The following is a 13,593-nucleotide window of genomic DNA, read 5'->3' on the forward strand; positions in this document are numbered from 1 at the left end:
GGAAAGGTCACTACTAGAATGTGTGCACAATGGGCACCAGCTCGGAGTACCCATGATGAGGGGTGAGGTATACCAGATGATTTCAAGCATCTGATCCATTTGATGGGCAGTCTCTGGGAAGGAGCGGTTCAATAAGAGATGTGGCGGGCACCGTATGCCCCAGACTTGGTTGTATGGATACTGTGCCCCTTTAAGTTAATAGGACGGCGGTTGTATAATGTTGACCGCTATCCATCGGGACACTTCATCACTATGCAAGAAGCGATTGAAACGTTTGATATGGGTTGTGGACCGTTCCTCCAGCATGCCAAATTGTGGCCACAAATGCAAAAAGAACAGATGGACGGATTGCTTAACAAATTAAACATTCACCCCCCAGTCAGAGGTCTGGGTTACATCCATCATTTCTTTGCTCGCCACTCCATTCCAGTTTGTACCCAGCCATATGCAAATCAGTCTTGATCCAGCTCCCCATGAGAACAGACCAGCCTAAACTCCTCCCTGGACCAGATATAGCATCCTGGGACTGGTTTTGGGGTATTACCCCTCATCAGGCAGGCTAGCTTGAATACGGTGGCATAGAGAGCACAGGGCCCTCGTCTGGGCATACCTTTCCCACCTAGGATGACAAATGCAGAAAGAAAAGATGGACAGAATGCTGAACAAATCAAACGCCCAGCCCCAATCACAGATCTGTGTTACTTCCATTGTTTTTTTTTGCATGCTATTCCAGTTTGTACCCAGCCATATGCAAATCACTCTTGACCCTGCTTCCCATGGGAACACTCCAGCCATAACTTTCAGGCAAGGTCCTCCCTCGAGCAGAAACAGGAGCCTAGGACTGGTTTCAGAGTTTCATCTCATCAGCCAGGCTAGCATGAATTCCGTGCTCACTTGGCCACTAGATTCAAGATAGCTTGGCTGATGAGGTTGCTATATTTGAGCTTGTATCCCTGGGGCATCTTAGTTTCTTGCCTGACTCCAACCAGTAGCCTTGCTGTCCAGGATTAATTTATTTTGCTTGCCTTGACTGCACCGTCATGCCTCCAAGATTACAAACCTCTTGGGGAGCTGTGGAGGAGCACGGAGACTTTACTATGTCTGCTCTTCTGATTGTTGTTGCTAATGCTGTGAATTTTGATGGCTGTGGGTGTTAGAACAGGCTTTGGGGGGCGGGCTCACCCTAGCTGCAAGCCCCATCTGCTTTCGCAGCCCTAGTGGCTCAACCAGAACTGCGAAACCTGGTACACAGCAACTGCTAGATGATGAGGCTAACCTGTTTGAGGTCAGATAGGAAGTTGAAGCTAGGTTGGTCCAATGTTGGCCAAAGTACGGTCCCGGTTTTCCGCAGTTTCTTTTAATGTGGCTTCTCTTTTCCTTTTATTTGGTTGACTTTTGTTCTTGCTTCCTCTGACTCCCCCATTCACTGCTTGAGAGGAGGAGGGAATCCAGCATCGCAACTCTCAAGGGGGTTGGTGGGGGAGTGGTAGGGGCAAATGAAGCAATGGGGAGCTGAAGCATATCGCAAATCTGGAGGGGGGCTGAGTCTCACTGCTTGAGTCTCACTGTTGTCCCAGCTAGCCTTCTCCTGGGCCTACGCTGTTACCTGCAGCCTGCGGTACCCTACCTCCTTGGGTGTGGCTGCCCACTATTTTAGTGTGTGGGAGCCAGGTCCTCAGTGGCAACCTTGTAGGTAGCAGTCACAGTGGGTTGCAGGCTGTAGAAAGCTGAGGGGGTGAGGCCACTCCCCCTTGGTGATTGGGGGCTTCACGCTTGCTCTCCAGCTGCAGCAGCTGCTGTGGGGGTTGCTCCACCTCCTACAGCTCCCTCGACAAGGACTGCATAGACTCTGCATAATCCACGTTATTGTATTCTGCTCAGTGTACGTTAAATACCAACATGCTACAACGTTTCCATCCTAATGGAACACATGCCTGTTAAGTTCCCGTGACAAACACCTATTTACCACTAGGGCCCCATAACAAGTGGGCCTGAAAATAGCCATGGCATTGGTAACTCCTGCAGTGGAGAAAATTCAGGCCACTGCAGTTTGACCCCAAGGGTCCCCAGAGACATGAGGAATAAGGATGATGGCAGTGGGTTAATCTGGCTCCAGTTCACTCGGTAATAACGCCTTTTCATCCATATTTTTACACCGAGATTTCAGATTTCAGCTGCTTTCAGCAATTGAAATCTCCAGGAAAAGCAATGATATAATTCCAATGAAACCATTGACTCTGGATTGAAGAGGCGGCGATCAATCAAGGTCTATTGTGGTAAAAAAGCACTGCTCCAGCTCCTAACTATTTTAAGACATCAGCCCAAACGTGTGGCAGAGACCATGCTGTACAGTATCTTTTGTAGTGCTAACTTTGTGACCGAGCCCTACGTGTTTAATGTGTAATTGAATTATCACTTGGCTTTTTCCAGTGGAAGACGAGATCTATCTAAGGAAAAGTGACCTTGTAAATTGGTATCTAAAAGAAATGGAAAGTGAAATAGAAACTGAAGTGGAACTGATATTAAAGAAAAGTCTGATTGAGAAAGTCATACACAGGCTTGTACATTATGTAAGTATAAAACAAGGTTAATGAAAGATTTATTTTAAATGTTTATCAAAATATTTAAGTATACAGTGCCCCAGGTGATCGCCATGTTAGTCGAGGATGCGTGATTGCTGAATCGAAAACAGGCTATTCATATGACGTATGTATTGTGTTTGTTCAGGGTACATGAGCAATGTTACTGTTCGATTATACTTATTATACACATTGAAAAATGTTTTGTATGATATATGCATACTGAGAGGCTTATGTATAATTCGTGCACATTGGGAGACAAGTACATACATATGAGTAAGCAGGCATACAATACCTTGTGCTACAAGAGGGCATATGTTTGTGTGTGTATGTGTGTCTGTGTGTATGCGTATGTGTGTGCGAATATATATTAGGTCACTGTTCTTTATACCATATATAAAGTAGTTGCTCAGGTGGCAATAGCTTCCTATTTGATTTATAGCAAGACTGTTTATTTTAAGAAAGCAGAGCCTGCTTTATTTGAAACACTGTATACTTAACTAAATAGAAAACCATTTTACTACAGACAAACCATGTAGTCTAGTGTTTTTCTTTTCAATAAAATGTCCATGTTTGAAACATTTCTAATGCCAATTATATTAAAATCCAAATTGTAGTACAAGACCAATACATAACCTGTGCAATCCGTTCCAATATTGCCATCTCGTGCAATCTGATGGTATTCGGCCTCATAGTTAATCACCAGAACTCTTGATAGTAAAATAGGAACATGTTGCAGTGTTTATCATTATCTGCCCTCTATTTTGCGATACCGAGTATGCAAGTGTGGTTTATTGCCATTTAAAAGGCGATTATTTGCTTTGCTAATAACTGACACCATTCCATGAATCTGAAATAAATTTCAACATCTTCATTTATTAAGCTAGCTTCATGAATTTCTCCGTTGTTTTCGAGTTCAGCTACCACAGGAATTTGTTTTGCATTAAAGCAAAAGCTACTGAATGGTTTGGCATGAAAGTAGAACCTAACAAATTGAGCACAATATTTGTGGTAGGTTCAGCATTTTTCGGAAAAACCACTTTGCAAAAAAGTCAGGCCGGATTTAAAAGGCTAATTAGGACCATGAAACCGAAGTTACGTCATTCAAATATGAAGATGTAGATGTGATTGCTTAAGAGCTTGTTTTTACTTTTCCATTATGTTAAATTTGCGAGTTTATCAAAACCTGTTATTTCGGCACACTTGTTTTAAAGTAATGAAGTATGATTAACATTGCCAAAGTGCAGAGAGAGGAGTCGCTTGAGGCACTAAAGATGCCTTCCATCATGTTGAATCTGCAAAAAATGTGGTTACGTTGTAGTTTCTGTTCACAGGGCACTTTTGATTTCCTTATAACTTTGGCCTCGTTTGTCAAATCTTATCAAAATTTGGCAGACATCTAGCAAATGTAGTTCCTCTATTTCCATATCGAGTTTTGTCGGTCCATCAAAGGAGTCGAAGTTAACTGGGTGGAATTTTTACATTTGCAGATAATTATGCTGCGTCTCGAACAACATTTCGCAGTCTATTAGGATTTGATTTTAGACCCACACTTGGGCTTATAAATTGCATGCGGACCATTGGGAACAGCAAGTTAAAGAAAGGGTCAAACAATCTGATTTACTACTACCCATTGTAGTGCGTGATACACATGAACGGTAATGTTACACAACTGGGCTTATTGTGCTAATGGTCTGACAAATTGCATGCAGATTCAAAAACAGAATGTCCTGCACCCAAACACCAACAGTCCCTATATCCAGAGCTTACTGCATATGGCTGAAGGAAAAATGTACCTGTTTTTGTGGGATGGGGCCGAGTCTAGCTGTAGGTCAGGCACTTCCCTCGGAATCAAAACTTTGTTCAGAGGCACAGTTGAGGCTGGTGTGGTACTATGGCCTTGCCACATAGTAAGGCCTTTTTTAGGTCGAGCCTAGCGCAGTGCGCATATGCTGCACTAGGAAAACGACTTATTGGAATCGCTCTGGACTTTTCACATGCTTGTGAAAAGGCCTACGGCTTGCAGTTACGAGCAGCGGCATGCAGTGTGCCATCTGTTTTGTGTCAGATTTCACACAAGCGCAGGCACACCACTCTCGGGACATTGCAGGCAGCAGCTTTCCCTTTTGCTGCCACTTGCCCGCATGCGCACCACTCGCGGGACTCTGCAGCGGATTTCACTTTTGCTGGAAAACACACGATAACATCTCTTCACGGGAAACAGACAGCCACATTGTAATACTTGCACAAGTACATCCTTTCCTCTTCAAGAGAAAGAACAAACTGATATACTTTTGAAATTTGCGTTTTATAGTTAAAATATTACTCAAACATCTAACAACTTGCGTACGATTGCTTAACGTTCATCAGGGCATTCCATTACATTTATATCGTTTTGGTCCTTTATGTTTTCCTGTTCTGGTTAACTCACTAAATGTATACATTTACTAACTATTGCACAACGTAACAAAATCTAATTCAGTGTTTATATAATGCTGGCAACATGCATTTACTTTTCGTTTGCCATTTTCTCCCAAGACAGCAGCCTGTCTCAACTCCCTAAAGAGTTCTCGCCAATTCATCTGCAGTGCCGAAGAGACCGCTATCTAGAAGAATCGGTATAGTTCTGCGCCTGCACAGGTGCTGAATCGGGACAGTTCGGCGCCTCCGGTATTTTCACCCTATGGGCCCATCTCTTTCCATTGCAGGAATCCTGGCTGTGTGGTTTAAACAGCAGGACCTAGCAGTCTCTGGTTCTGTGCACCCCACTTGCTCTAAGGATTGAGGAGCAGTCTCCTGATGTTAAACAGTAGAACAACCCCCCTGCTGGCGAAGCACTCTGCTACAGCCCAAGTGTGTGGAAAACCTGGGACAGTATACTCCCATCAGCGCCGTCTTACCACACTGTCCCTAGGAACAGTCCATCTACCACACATGCAGGGCTGTGTCCCACTCTTCTTAGGTTGCGAACAGTCTATTCCTCCGCTTTTGTCTCTAGGCAGTTCCCATAAATGTGTTTAAAAGTCCTCTCCCAGTGCTCCTGTCTCTAGGACAGTCTCCCTCCCTTCTTTCTCGAGCAATATCACTCAAGCACTGATGTGTCAAGGAGCAAAATATTTAGCCATCCCATTTCTAGGAGAAGTCCCTCTTTACCCAATTACGAGAAGCCAGTTCTATTTGTCCAGTCACAAGCAATCTCTCCCTTTCCAGTCTTTAGAAGCACTGTATTACTCCTGTTTCTGAAAGTATCTCACCCACGTCCCATGTCTAGCTCCATGCCCTAAGTGGAAGCTGCCTCTGCTAAAATTGTGTGACCAATTAAGCAACAGATGTGACAAAACACTTAAAAGGTCCCAAAGGCGAGACCGGTTGGCTATGACAATGCTTGTTTTATCTTGATATTCATTGCATAAGGCACAATGCAGCTGGTTCAGGGCCATATAGGCTGGTGCAGGGCTTGCTCGTAGGCCAGATCCCGCATCCAGAGTCCACTAGACATAGCTCCTAATTTTGCACAGCGGGCCTGGTGGTGTCAGCAATCCAGGGAAATTCCACTTAGCTGCAGGATTTTTGTGTTCAAGTGCAGATATTTTAAGTTAAGCTCATATCCAATCTTGCAAAGTTTCAAATTCTTATCAAGGAGATATAACTATAAACCCTCCATGTTATTCTATCCTTTTATGCTGCTTTGAGTTCACCCTTGGTGTAAATTTTACTCCCTCCCTTTGTATATGCTTTTCTGTGCAACTTTAAGCGTAATTTCACACTGCCATGAAACAGACCATGGCTTAGCTGGTGAAATATATCTGACCAGATAATATACATTTATTTTAATCCCATTCTGAATTAGAAAGGGACTTTGAATGCTGCCTCTTTTTGGTACATAAAATTTGAATCTCCATTGTAGTGTAATACCTTTCACCTTTTTCCTACATCTTGCCCAGACAGCATATATTTGTATGTTGTAGATTGTATGCCAAGAGTACTTCCTTTAATCACACTCTGAGGTTTAACTTTCCATCCTAAATTCAGTGCCAACTATGGTATAATTAGTTAACCGTCTCCTTGCCACACAGTCTTAATTTGTGCCCATTGTCTTGTTTGAGGGTTATATTCCTTATCTACCCCCAAAACTTTCAAGCCTGGCCCTTGCCAGGAAGCCAAGCTTGAGAAAAGAGGAGGGTCTTAAGAGCTTTTCTAAAGCCCTCAAAAATATGCATTTGGTGCAATCTGGCCAAGAGTATGTACCACATACACCGCCCACCCCCCAGTATTAATTTTGTATACCGGGGCTCAGAGAAGCAGTCTAAAGCGATCGCTAAGAAATATAACTGGTCGGCAGATTATGCCAGAATTTTTGGAGAGATGCATAAAATGCTTTGACAAAAACATGCAACTTATTGGATCCGGTTAGAAATAAGTTGCCAGTGCAAGTCTGCCAAGCCTTTAACACACTATCAGACTTTCTAAATTGGAAATAAGTCACATTGCCATAATTTGAACCTGCTGTGTTTATTAGTTGGGAGACAACTCAAAATACTGTAAGATTGCAACAGTAAAAAAGAATAGTAAAAATCAATTTCACAAGTAAAATGATCTTATTTTATTATTGCTTCGTGAAAATGCTCATAGCACCAGCCAGTGTGTTTCGTCCAGCATAACATGGACATCTTCAGGGCAAATATCAAATGAGGTAGGTCAGTAACATCTAGTCTTGTTGACAAGAGCCTAGATAGACTGTTCAAATTATGACATTAACTTCCAAGAAACCGCAACCAAAAGGGGTAATGGGCAGACTCAGCGAAGAATTACTTTCCACCCACTTGTAGTTTTCAGTGGCAATTGGAGCAAGAAAAACAAATTTGTGAAGCCGGCAGGGCATATCCCCCCCTATGCAATGGAACTTCAATTGGTGTGACATCAACCTGACTTGAGAATTTCTCATGAGCACCAGTATGTGGTCCAAAAGGATAAAAGGCATGGTATAGTCCAATTTGGAGATAAAAGCTGCATTAACCACACTTGCTCTTTAGTGTGTTGTGGTGATAGGAAAAACTTCCTTCATGTTTGTCAATTGTAAATACCTGATTGAGATCAGTAATAATCTGGATTGAGGCCTTTATCTAGCAGGTTTCTTCGTTTTTCACACTGGAACAGGTGTTTCCATCATGCAAAGGGGCCAGAAGGGGAGGTATGACCCAACATTAGCACTTCTTTTTTTATAGACGTTAAATCTCAGAATTTACTGTTCTAGGTCAAAATCTCCTTCAAGAGAAGTAATCCCAGAAGATGTGCATGAACAAACTGTGATAAACCTTGATAGTACCACTATTAGTATGTAAACCTTAATCCTACACCATAGTGATTCTTGTTGACACTTGGCTCTTCAGTGCTAGTGCAGTTGTTTCTGACTTTTTTGTCCTAAGGAAGATCCTTTTGTGTACTATGAGTGGGTTAAAATGTTAATAAACCTTCTTTTTGAATTATAAAATGCCCAGTTCTTTGGAGTTATTTGCAACAAATCTAGTCACTGCACAATTCTTCTAACTTGGGCAGCCAGATTGTTTCCTACGTCACTTGTTGATCAGATTGGAAGAACTATTTGTCCTTTATCGCATGTGGACTTCACTTTGGGCACTAAGATTCTTTTTTCATTCAATGTATGTAGCACTGGCAGTTCCTTATTGCAGTAAACATTTCTTTAGCAATATAAACTTTCAAGTTGAGGATTCGTCTTTAATCTTTTAATGTTACACTGCATCTGTCCAGGTATTGGCAAAGTAATGGTAAATATTTAAACTTTTCAACTTTCTTAGGTGGTGTAGTGCTGTTAAAACATAAAACAGCTAGGCTGATGGAGTTTGAAGAAAGCTGGATACAAATATAAAAATTATAAATGGGCTGCACTTTAGTTTTTTTTTTTAATGCATCAATGCCAACTCCACTTCATATAATGGTTTTGAACGGAGAACTTGGCTTTTAGAAGCTTTCCTTCACTTGTGTGATAAAGGTAATACTAGGGCTGAGGGTAATAGCCAGTTCTGCATCCACAGACACTTGAAACAACTAGTTTTCTAGAACCAACTCAATCTTTAATGAATGGAACTTACCAATTTATCCAATCCATTATGATTAGCAAACTGTGCAAAGCTGAGTGGCATGAACACCAGGAAAATAATTGTAAAGTTCCTGAAAAGTACTGCACATATACATTTGTTTATCGTTTGAGCACTAGTACACATAAGCTTCAATTGGAAATCTGAGGATGCAACTCTTCTTGTAGCCCCACTACAATTGAAGATAGTGGTAGAAAAAAAGCTGTGCTCAACCCTCTGGTAGCTTGGCACTATAGCATTCAGGCTTAACTTGGAGCTAATGTGTATGGTATTTATATAACACTTAAAACAGTAATAAAGTGAAAACACAACATAAGCAAAATATCTCACCAATTTGTCAAATAATGCGTTACATTTTGCTCTGTTTCTACTTAAATGACAGACAATCGGTACACCCGGAGTTATGAATTTTAAAATTTCAAGGCAAAAACAATGCCTAAAAAATCAAAGCACTAAGGACATCAAGTAAAGCAAGGTCTGGTCAAAGTTGAAAAATATGATTGACCTCGGTGGAGCGCGAGTCAGATACTGGCAGTGGATTGGGTCCGGTCACCACTTATTTTCACACTTACTCAAAACCTGAAGAAAAGAGTTCTTGGAAAGTAAAGTTCAGGCTGCAGGCATGTCTCAGGATAGAGGTCATTGTCCGGGAAGCCACTGGACAAACTCGTGGTGAAGATTTCTACGTTCGGAATTAGTAATATTTTTGGAAGTTTTTAAATCTCCAGTGGGACGAAACTTGGGTCTGTAGCAGATGAGATTTCCAGGAAGCCTGATATCCCTTTGGGGAAGGACCACTATCAAAGATTTGCTGCTGTGAAGAAGGTAGCAGGAGCTGCCACGAAGTCCGGTCAACCGGCAATTCACCTTGGGCAGATGGACGAGCAGGTTGATCCCAGTCTTATCTCAGTTGTCGGAGCAGTTTCTAGCCAAGATTTGTTAAAGTCTGAATGTTAGAAATGGGATCTCTTGTTGGCTAAGGCTTGCGTCAAAGCCAGGCAGAGACCACCACTCTAGTCAGGGCAAGGGAGTTACACGCCAAAGATAACCCCTGCTCACCCCCTTGGTAGCTTGGCACGAGCAGTCCGGTTTATCCCGGAGGCAATGTGTAAAGCGTTTGCGCAACACACATACAGCAACAACATACCAGGCACACTTCAAAAGAATCTCCACACAAGGTTATGTTAAAAATAGCCTTTGTATTCTCATAACACATTAGAATAGTAATCACATAATAAACATTGTGCCACCTTGCACTAGGTAATATCTACAAGGGATTATGCACACCTGACAGGGCCAACTGGACCGCTCTCAGTACCATCACAAAGTGAAATTAGTAAATGTACGACATACCAAAAACGTACAACCAGTAATCACTGGCAAACACTGTACTCCGCATCCTCCTGTAAAATAAACCATATAATGCACACTATCACATTTAGGCGTGAAATGCATTCTGCGCCAACTTCACCAGCATAAAAATTATGCAATCATCTCATAAGGCTAAACACATTAGACAGTAACCCCACAGCAGAAATCACCATATGCAAAACCTCATAACATAAACCACAGTAGAGGCATAAATCACGGTGCATAACTTTCAGGACATGAATCTCATTTCCTAGCAACACATAAATCACATTAAGGCCTGGCGCCCTACAAACCTAACAGTCCCCCTGGCCAACTGGCCTTCTGAATGGGGCTTAAATGCCATATGTCCAAAATGTCAGGGCTGCTGCCAAGGCAGCAGAACCCAAAGTGCACCATTGTGCTCGGGCAGAGGAGTGCATCTCACTCCTATCTCCTTCAAAATGCCCCCAAAGAACTGTGGCCTAAACGTAGCAGCTGACGCTAATTGCTGTGCAGCTGTGGACATCAAATTGCACCTGGACACTCACTCTGCCCTTTGGACAAACAGGCAGAACCGTTGCAGCGGCCCGCTCTGGTGCAGCGCAGCGGAGGACAAAGCAACTGGGCCCTGACACAACTGTGCCCTCAGGGCCCCACCGGGGTGCTCTAAATAACTCTGCCCCTATTGTTGCAGCTGCCTGCGCTCTCGCAGAACAGCTGGGATCAGCCATGAAACCACGGGCACTACTGTTCCCTCTCTTGTCCCACTAAGGGACTTCTGATTCACTTATGCCCAACGTTGGAGCTGCCCTCTATAAGGCGGGGCAGCTCATGAAATGGGCACCGACACTGTGCCCTGACCTAGTCTTCCCCCCCCTCACCCTCCCGCCATCTCCACTCACCCAGCTGTGGGACAGGCTCTCCTCACCCGGGCTCTCTGGAGGCTGTACTCTCAACCTCGTCTGGTCTCCTCGCTTCACCCGGGCATACGCGGGGCTTCCCTCTCATGAGAGCCCCGCTCGGCATCTGCTGACTTCCGCCTCCCTCCGGCTGGCTCTTCTCCCTACATCACCCGGGCCCCCTCCTGGTACTCGGCACTTCAACATGGAGCCTGGGAGGCTCCGGGACCTCATACATGCGTGCTTTCCCTTTCCTCCCAGAAGCCTCGCCCACGGACAGGCACAGCTTTGCCTGACCGGTGGAGACAGCATTGTACAGGGCAGGCACATTCCTATTCAGTAAGGATTACTCCTCCCACTACTCCCAGCACAGATGTCCTGTTCAGCCCAGCGCGGACTCACCCTGCCCCTCCTGCAGCCACATACACCTCCGAGCCCCTGTCACTCACAAGCCAGACATGCAATTCACATTAGTCAGGAACACAGAAATGCCAACTTCTAAAAGTGGCATTTCTCCCATAGTCATAATAAATCTGTGCACACCATTGCTCAGCATTTATTTTCACAATTTCATACATACCAAACTTGACCACTCTGCTTCTCACATACCATGAATTACCACTAACACACACTGATCAGGGAATCCCCAATGCATTCCTATGGGAGGGCAGGCAAATCTCACCAATGTACACAGAGCGCATGCACGTTATACTAGACCACAGTACTAAAGTGCCCTGAGGCCTAAAACCACCAACGCCAGGTTACAGAAAAAGGCTAGGAGAATGCAAAAAGTTTTGTGGTGAACCTGCCAAAGGGGCCAAGTCCAACACCGAAGTTTTGGATTTTGGCTATCTGGGCACCTTTAGCACAACCACCAAGAGTTCAGGACTGGAGGGGCACCACATTGGGAGGTGTGGGGGGGGTAGAACTCACTCTGGCTAGTTGCATGTTTAAGATGGTTGGAGCACTTTCTGTCCATAAGTCATCAGAAGGCCAGCCAACTAGCCCTTGGAGTCACTCTGGTATTCCTGGGTTCAAGTGATGAACCAGAGCTCAAGCAGCGTGGCAGGCCTTTTAGGGTTCAAGGCAGGCAGCAGGCATCAAAGCAGCCCTTTCAGGGCCAGCAAAGCAGTCCTGTCCCCACACAAAACCTAGTATGAAGAATTCTGCCACTCATGGCAGTATCCTAAGGTAAGAGTTTAATCAAGTCTCAGAACTGTATGTGCTGAAGTGAAACAAAGTATACACCACCGTGGCCAGATGCCCCAATATAAAACCAACAAAGAGCTCCTCGAGGCATGCTCAAAAGTAGTCAACAAAAATCAAAATGAATGAAATGTAATAGAAGGTAATTGAAAAGTAAATGTACAAAGAATACATAATTATATACTGTGCAATACATTTGCAAATGCATTAATATAACCGTAACCCCTAAAAACACAAGACATCTTCCATCTCATTTAGCCCCCTAGGGTGCAAGATGTTCAGCAGCTTTTTCAAAACTATTTCCCTTTGAAGGAGTTTGTTGTCAATTCCTGGAGAAGGGGTTAGCTTTTGTTCAACTTGAACCCATTTAGGTAAACTGGATGATTTCAGCTCCTGAAACAGTAATTTAATTTTGAGTTAGAAAAGCTTTATAGTATTTGAGAAAGCCAGTAACCCTATTTTATTGACATGTTCTCAATATATTGCATTTTAGGTGTTTTTTAGTTCCCATTAAATTTGGAAATAATTCTATCTATGTACCTGAAGAAAGTATTTGGAAATAAAACAGGGAACACTGAAAGCACATAAAATATCTGTGGGATAATTGCCATTTAATATCTTCAATCTTATCTCACCAATTTCAACACTTCTTAGATAATATTAATATTGTCACAATTTTATTGTGTCCTTTATCAAATTAGAGAAAATACCAAGATATTTAATTTTGTCTTTACACAACAGAATGTTGGACTGATTATTAACCTCTTAATGGGTAAAAACAGTATATTTATGTGGGGTTTGGTATCATTGGACTGGAACATTCAGAAATGCTTATAAATAAATGTCACCAGCATTGGCAGAAATCTCAAGAGCAGCATTTTTAATGCAGATGCCCTTTTTTTGTTTTTGAATTTCTGATGAGACAAATGGGAGGTTTGAAAGCTACTAAAAATAAAAAAAAATATAATGGACAACCTTGTCTCGTAACTCTCTAACTGAAAAGAAAAACGGCTGCTCATTAATAACATAGCTTAAGGTTGAGCATATAGAACTGCGATCATTTCTCTAAAATGATCACAAAGTTGGCAAATATTCATAACACAAAACAAAAAATTGCCAGTTCACTTTATTAAAATCTTTTTTAGCATCTAATGCAAGGAGCCCCCTGTCGTCTTGTATAGAATGCACATTGTATAATACATGGCATTTGAACATGGTATTAGCTGAAAATCTAACTTTAAAAACAGTGTTTAATTATACTATTTAGTACTTTAAGGAGTCTGTTTGCAGATATTTTGTAGCTATTGGTAATGAAACAGATCAGTAAATAGAAATTGATTATGCCAGATCCTGATATCATTTTATCAGATCTTACCATTCATAAGGATCTTTGGTCGACTGGACTTTTTTATCTGCTGAGAAGTGTAAAGGTGAGAACCTATA

At 42.7% G+C, this 13,593-nt stretch overlaps 1 protein-coding gene across 1 annotated transcript in view; it reads left to right on the forward strand.

Moving 5' to 3' along the window:
- Window positions 1-13,593, forward strand: part of LOC144827590 (maternal DNA replication licensing factor mcm6-like) — a 520,545-nt gene that overhangs the window by 487,062 nt on the left and 19,890 nt on the right. Inside the window, exon 16 of the mRNA XM_078685842.1 lies at window positions 2,431-2,570. Within this exon, the coding sequence (XP_078541968.1) occupies window positions 2,431-2,570 (140 nt within the window). The remainder of the gene's footprint in view (window positions 1-2,430; window positions 2,571-13,593) is intronic.

The sequence above is a fragment of the Lissotriton helveticus genome, chromosome 4_1 (assembly GCF_964261635.1).
Source record: "Lissotriton helveticus chromosome 4_1, aLisHel1.1, whole genome shotgun sequence".
Classification (NCBI taxonomy): Eukaryota; Metazoa; Chordata; class Amphibia; order Caudata; family Salamandridae; genus Lissotriton; species Lissotriton helveticus.